This window comes from Triticum dicoccoides, chromosome 3B (genome assembly GCF_002162155.2).
Source record: "Triticum dicoccoides isolate Atlit2015 ecotype Zavitan chromosome 3B, WEW_v2.0, whole genome shotgun sequence".
Lineage (NCBI taxonomy): Eukaryota > Viridiplantae > Streptophyta > Magnoliopsida > Poales > Poaceae > Triticum > Triticum dicoccoides.
The window spans coordinates 508,450,971-508,456,725 of record NC_041385.1 but is presented as its reverse complement, the minus strand read 5'-3'; the positions used below and the strand labels follow the sequence as shown (position 1 = coordinate 508,456,725).

Here is a 5,755-nt window from a genome sequence, read left to right as displayed (position 1 = left end):
TGTGTGGTTGAGGTCGGGTTTAGACTGCATTGTAAACATTTCCGAGGCCCAGAAGCCTCTGTGAGTTAATGAAATCTTCTTTTTCCCTGCAAAAAAAAAAAGACAAGATCAATGGCCGAGTCGTTCCGGCATTCGGAGTAATCGACTGCCCCCGTCCCCGGGGTCAATGAGTAAACAACAACGACCGTTCTAAATCAAACAGCTGCTGGTTTACCAGTAAGTCACGCGCTCACTCGTACGAACTTTGAGAGCGCCCCGGATAAACACGACATACTGTAGTAGTACGTCTCTACTGTATGCCAGGTCGGCAGCTGTGCACAGTGTACGTATATCATCCTTTGCACCACGTCCGATCCGTCCGGCGGCAGTCACCACCCACCAGCGTCATTTCTATGGTGACAATCTGAGATCGGATCGGAACTCAGCCAACTGCTGGTCAGTGGCCACGCCCGACAACTGGAAACAAAAGCTCAACGGCTAAACGGTTGGGGACCCAGTATACAAAATTGCAAACCGTCTACTCTACCGTAGCACAGAAATGCAGACCCACGACGAGACCAAGGTACAGGTGCTGCTCAGCTGGGAAGTTTCTACTAGTCCTGCATACTTGAAATCACCCCCAAGTCAAGAGAAACAACAAGCATACTTGGCATACAGTTTCACAGCATACTGCCTTCGCCTCAGAGGTGAAGGCAAAATTCTTCTACTAGTAGAGATCTAGAGACTAGCAAGAAACTTCAGGCAACGTCTACAGCTTAGGTAATAAATCCACATTGCCATAGTCTACACCAGTGACACGTTTAACCAGCAGCTGACGCCAGCGAACGCAGATCTCATTGCATCCCGCTTGTTTTCTGGACGATCTCATCATCTTTCATGTACTTCTCCTGCACTGCCGCTGTTGTAACCATATATGTTAAGGGGAAAAAACGTGCAAGCACTTGACATGTAGTATAATGGATTGGTGTATCAGGAGCATGTCATTGCCAAGAAAAACATCATACAGTGTACACTCTAGTAGACTAGTGGTACCACACCCACATATTGAGGTAGACTATCAGATTTGTTGTCTTGCGATCTAGTCTAGTCACCATATACTTTATACTATTCGGCATGGAATGAGTTAACAGGACCATGAATATGCATGTACACGCCACAACGCCAGAAATAGGTGACCTAAATAAACAGTGCACTTCTACCACATTAAAGAGCATATAAGTAATGGGACAAGAAAGATGCTTGTTTGAATAAGTTGGTACAAGAGGCAGTAAAGGATATCTGTAGTAGTCCCAGTCAAGAGGCGCAGCTGCGATTTTGCTGAACTCAACAGCGCTGCTGTCTATGGAAGAGAATATATAGCCATTGCTCTTGTCAATCAACTTCACAAGATTACCAACACTTTCCTTGTCCTAGAGGCAAAAGTAGTAGGAATTAAGTCTATTGAATTGCATGCACCAACATGAAACTGAATTGAAATAATAAATTGTTTCCAGTACAGACCTGGATGTCCAAAGTCGAAAAATTGACTAAGCTAAAATCATCAATCACATCACATAGCTCTTTTGTAAGTTTCCTGTCAGCAAAATACAAAAGGTTCTAAGAAACCTGAAGTCTAAAAACACCATATCATAATTAACACAAGTATAAGATCACCAACACTGCAGGTTTTCCGTGAATGATTCCAAAGGTTACTGCGTTTAAGGGTTCATAATGCTGCACTTAAGGGTTCATAATGTTTGACGGTGCAACACTAGTCTACTGAAGATGCCTGACAAATTCCAAGTGTTACTATGTAAGTACATTACTACATTAGATCACTATCTTACCTGAACAAGGAGAGTTCTAGATCTTTGTGCAAGTACATTTATTGTAGCTTAAGAATGTTTACACAATTTAAAAGGGAAAACAATAACAAATCAGTGCTGTGTTATATTTTATAATGCTTTTCAGCGAATTGGAGATGCCTACTAAAGGATTAACTGCTAAATACTATCAAGTCTGGACAGGTTTATGACTTTCAGTAGGTGCAGTACGGACTGTATGTACCCCTTACCCAAGGAATTAAAGTTAATTGTTAGTCGTCATATTTACCTGTACTTGGCAGAACGAGGATCTTGATCAAGATGGTATTGCAAATAGGAAAGGTCTTGGACATCAGTGTAGAAGTCAAGGTTGAATGCTGATAATAAAGAAAATGAGTAACAACTACAGCTGAAACATTTGCTAAACTAAAGGCAGCTGCAGACAAGCACAATACCTAAATTTCCATAGTTCTCAATAAGGTCAATCTTTGATAAAACATTGATGTGTGGTAGCTCCAAGTGTAACATTGTTGATAGTGAAAGAAGCAAAGCACTCACATACTTCCCAGGATCACAACATAAATGAGCATCAACGAGGTGCACAGCAGTCAGCTGCAAAATACCAAGAACGAGTGGGTAATGAAATTCATTAACAGAATAACTTGCTTGAATTAAACTGAAAACATGCACGTACCCGCAAGTCTAGCTTTTTGATGAGTTTATTGATGATATTCCTTGCATTTGTGTGAAGGGAGAAAAGTTCCACTTGCCCCGGGAAATCAAATAAAAAATAGTGATCTGCAGCAATCACCAACCTTCAGCAATTCATAATGGAAAGTAGTACAAGTTGAGCAGCAATGCAGCATTGGTGCGTAGCTGCTGCAATAGTCCTCTACTATGATATTAACCTTTCAGAAAATAGCTCGATAAACAGCAGAATAATCCAAAATCCATGGTTGCAGATTATTCACAACTCTAATTTGGAGTAGCAAAAAGGTTCCGTCCAAGGTCATAGCAAAGTGAGTTGACCATTTTAAAAGTAGGTTGATCTGTATTGGCAACTTATTACTTTATTCTTCAATTGTCCCATAAGGAATTATTAATTTTCATCAAAGGTTCCCAGCACTTCAATGTCAAAACAGAATCTGGCGGCTTAGTTATGAATAGAACTGGGTCAACCTGCTTTCTATCTACTCCCTCTGTCCCAAAATAAGTGTCTCAACTTTATACTCCCTCCTTCCCAAAATCTTGGGCGTCCAACGTTTTAGCACGAAAAATAGCGCAGGTGGGCGTTACTTGAGCGGTCGTAGGCTGGACGAGGAAAATTGCCTCCCACGATCTCCTCTCTAACCCCACGATCTCCTCTCTGACTAAGTCATGGTTGAGCGATCCAATCTGAACGCCCCCGATCAAACTTCAATTTTGGAGGGCCCTCAACCAGCGACTCCTTTATTATAGCTAGCTAACCGTAAGGAAGACCCATCCACAATTAGCGATTTATTCTTTCCAAATAACAAGCCATACTTAGCGTCACTGTAACTGCTCGAGAGAGAATACGTACTACGCCTTAGATTATGGAATTGCATGCTAAAACTAATGCGCCCAAGATTTTGGGAAGGAGGGAGTACTTATTTTGGGAGGGAGTAGTAGACATGAGTGCTTAAAAAGATTTTCAATTTTATGGATATTACAGCCAAAGAATATAAGTTCAGTTTCTCTGGTTCACTATCTTAAAGCTGTTATTTGGACATGGAGACGGTCTTAAAATACAGCTTTGACTATCAATTTGCAATCCAGATCATTGCTAGCTTTCTTTTTTGTAACGCATACAAATATATGTCCTTTCTGTCAATGATCTGGATTGCAAACTGGATCGACAGTTAGAGTTTGACTGACAATATATAATACTCACTCCGTCCCAACATAAGTGTCTCTGATTTAGTACAAAGTTAGTGCAGACTTTGTACTAAATCAGCGACACTTGTTTTGGGACGGAGGGAGTAGAATACAAAGAGAATTCATACACTGCGAAAATACATATTTTGAAAATTCACAGCTATGATCTAAGTATCCAATCTAAATATTTGTACAGATACTAGTAAAAAATTCAAGATCTTAACTCTACCCTTGACCAAAACGACAGCTTTTACAGCACCAGAGCAAGGTTCAGAGAATAGCACTCTGCACTCACCTTCAATAAGAGGTTTCAGTTTCTCTTCAAGCCAGTCAATATTCATCTCCAAGTAATCCATGCAATACACAAGCCCTGACAAAGATATCAACAGCACAGCATAAGTAAGATAGAAATAAAACAGGTACACTTGATTCTTGAACACTGGATCAACCTCCATTAGGACCAAGCGAATGCTCAGACATGACATCACTAAGCTTTATGAGGTCCTCAATGTTGATGGCACATTCATATCTAAATATCACTGTCAAGGACTCATTTTGAGTGTAACTGCAGAACCCGATGGCAACACATGTAAAAAAAACAAGGGGAAAGGTCATTTCAAGGCTCAATGAGCAAAGGATACGGCAATGCATCATTCGCGGGGTCGAGATTGATGACCGCAACTTTCCTGCAACCAACAATCAAGCACTAAGACCTTGTGAATTAGGAAGACAATAACTGGCACAGAAGCACCAGAACGGATAACACTGGAAGCCCAGTCATGGAAAGGAAATTATGCACCACGCCGTTCTCCTAATCTTTACCTCCCATCAGAAAATGCCTTATTACATACGGAGTAGATAAACCACACTAAACTGAACATAACACGAGGTCAGGCATTGGAACAGCAAAAGAGAAACTAGCACTGGAAGTCAGGAAAGCAGCTTGTAGTGATGGAGTACTAGTTTATTTTTCCGCGGGGTATGGAGTACTAGCTAGTTAATAGCAAGGCTGCAGTTATTGAGTACCTTCCTACGAGGGAGAGGAATTGGGACATGCCGTTGCAGTAGGTGGTCTTGCCGGAGCCTGGTGGCCCGATCACAACCTGTCCAAACACCATCTCCTCTTCTCGTACCCAGTGGAGGGTCTAGGATTTTAAAACAGGGTGGCCCACCTGAAAAATTTGACAACAAATATGACATGCCAACATTCTAACTAATTTACCAATAGCACATAGAAATAGATCAATATGGTCTTACAGACATACTAAAATTCTCAATTTTGCATAAGAGAAGCCTACATAATACATACCTTGAGAAGTTCAAGAAGAGTATGTGGCATTGTTAATTTGTTAAGAGTGGCATTGTTAGAGTAACTTGTTAGATGGGCGAACAATCAGACAAATCATTATTATGTCAATGATCAGGTGCTCATGTACTGGATAGCAAAATAAGGTGTGTGTGTGTGTGTGTGTGTGTGTGTTCACAGGACTCTGTATTCATGTACTGGATAGCAGGCATGATTGTTTAGTTAACGAAATAGACTTGACTCTTCCACCTGATTGATGCCGTAGACAGCAAAGAGCAAACCCTAAATCTGAAATTGGGGAATGGGCAGTCCCGCAATGGACAACTTACCTCGCGTCCTCTAATCGGGCTAAAGGCTGGCCGCCGGGCAGGGTAGCTGGCTTGCTGCCGGCCGAGTGCAGAGTCGGCGGAGAGCGGACTGGGCGGCAGGCGCCGGCTTGCAGGGGCGCGGTGGACGGGCGGGCGGGGAGGGCAGGGGCGACTCCTAGGCGTCTAGCGACGGCGAGGCAGGCGGCGCAAGATCGGGAGTCGAGCGGCCGACGTCGGGGGCGAGCAGGGGCTCGGTGGTAAGCCGGCTGTCCCAGTGGTCCCCTGCGTGCGTTGTTTGTTGGGCTAGCCGGCTGAGATGGGTCGGGACGAGTAAGCCATTGTTTGTTGGGCTTCTTTTTCCTCTGGTCCATCTGTAATTTTCTCCTATGAGACCGGTCTAAAGTCCAAGGTGGGCCGCGACCCACCTTGTCCACTCTGTATAG

General features: G+C 43.0%; 1 protein-coding gene across 1 annotated transcript; it reads right to left on the bottom strand.

Moving 5' to 3' along the window:
* Window positions 1–567: 567 nt before the first annotated feature.
* On the bottom strand, window positions 568–5,585 carry LOC119276791 (GPN-loop GTPase QQT1-like). Its single transcript, XM_037557948.1, has 11 exons — window positions 5,334–5,585; window positions 4,725–4,870; window positions 4,340–4,384; window positions 4,148–4,227; window positions 3,994–4,068; window positions 2,497–2,600; window positions 2,258–2,414; window positions 2,092–2,179; window positions 1,501–1,573; window positions 1,279–1,409; window positions 568–903 (listed from the first exon to the last, which is right to left on the bottom strand). Exons 2-11 carry the CDS (start codon window positions 4,814–4,816, stop codon window positions 834–836), a joined length of 915 nt encoding a protein of 304 aa, XP_037413845.1. The 5' UTR covers window positions 4,817–4,870; window positions 5,334–5,585; the 3' UTR covers window positions 568–833.
* Between the last annotated feature and the right edge of the window lie 170 nt (window positions 5,586–5,755).

What these genes read in the sequence shown, in the direction of transcription:
- LOC119276791 (XM_037557948.1), bottom strand. Translation starts at nt 4,816, where the DNA reads ATGGTGTTTGGACAGGTTGTGATCGGGCCACCAGGCTCCGGCAAGACC. An exon ending in TTCGCTTGGTCCTAATGGAG is followed by an intron (nt 4,069 to 4,147) that starts GTTGATCCAGTG and finishes TATCTTTGTCAG; the next exon opens with GGCTTGTGTATTGCATGGAT. An exon ending in TTTCGACTTTGGACATCCAG is followed by an intron (nt 1,410 to 1,500) that starts GTCTGTACTGGA and finishes TTTTGCCTCTAG; the next exon opens with GACAAGGAAAGTGTTGGTAA.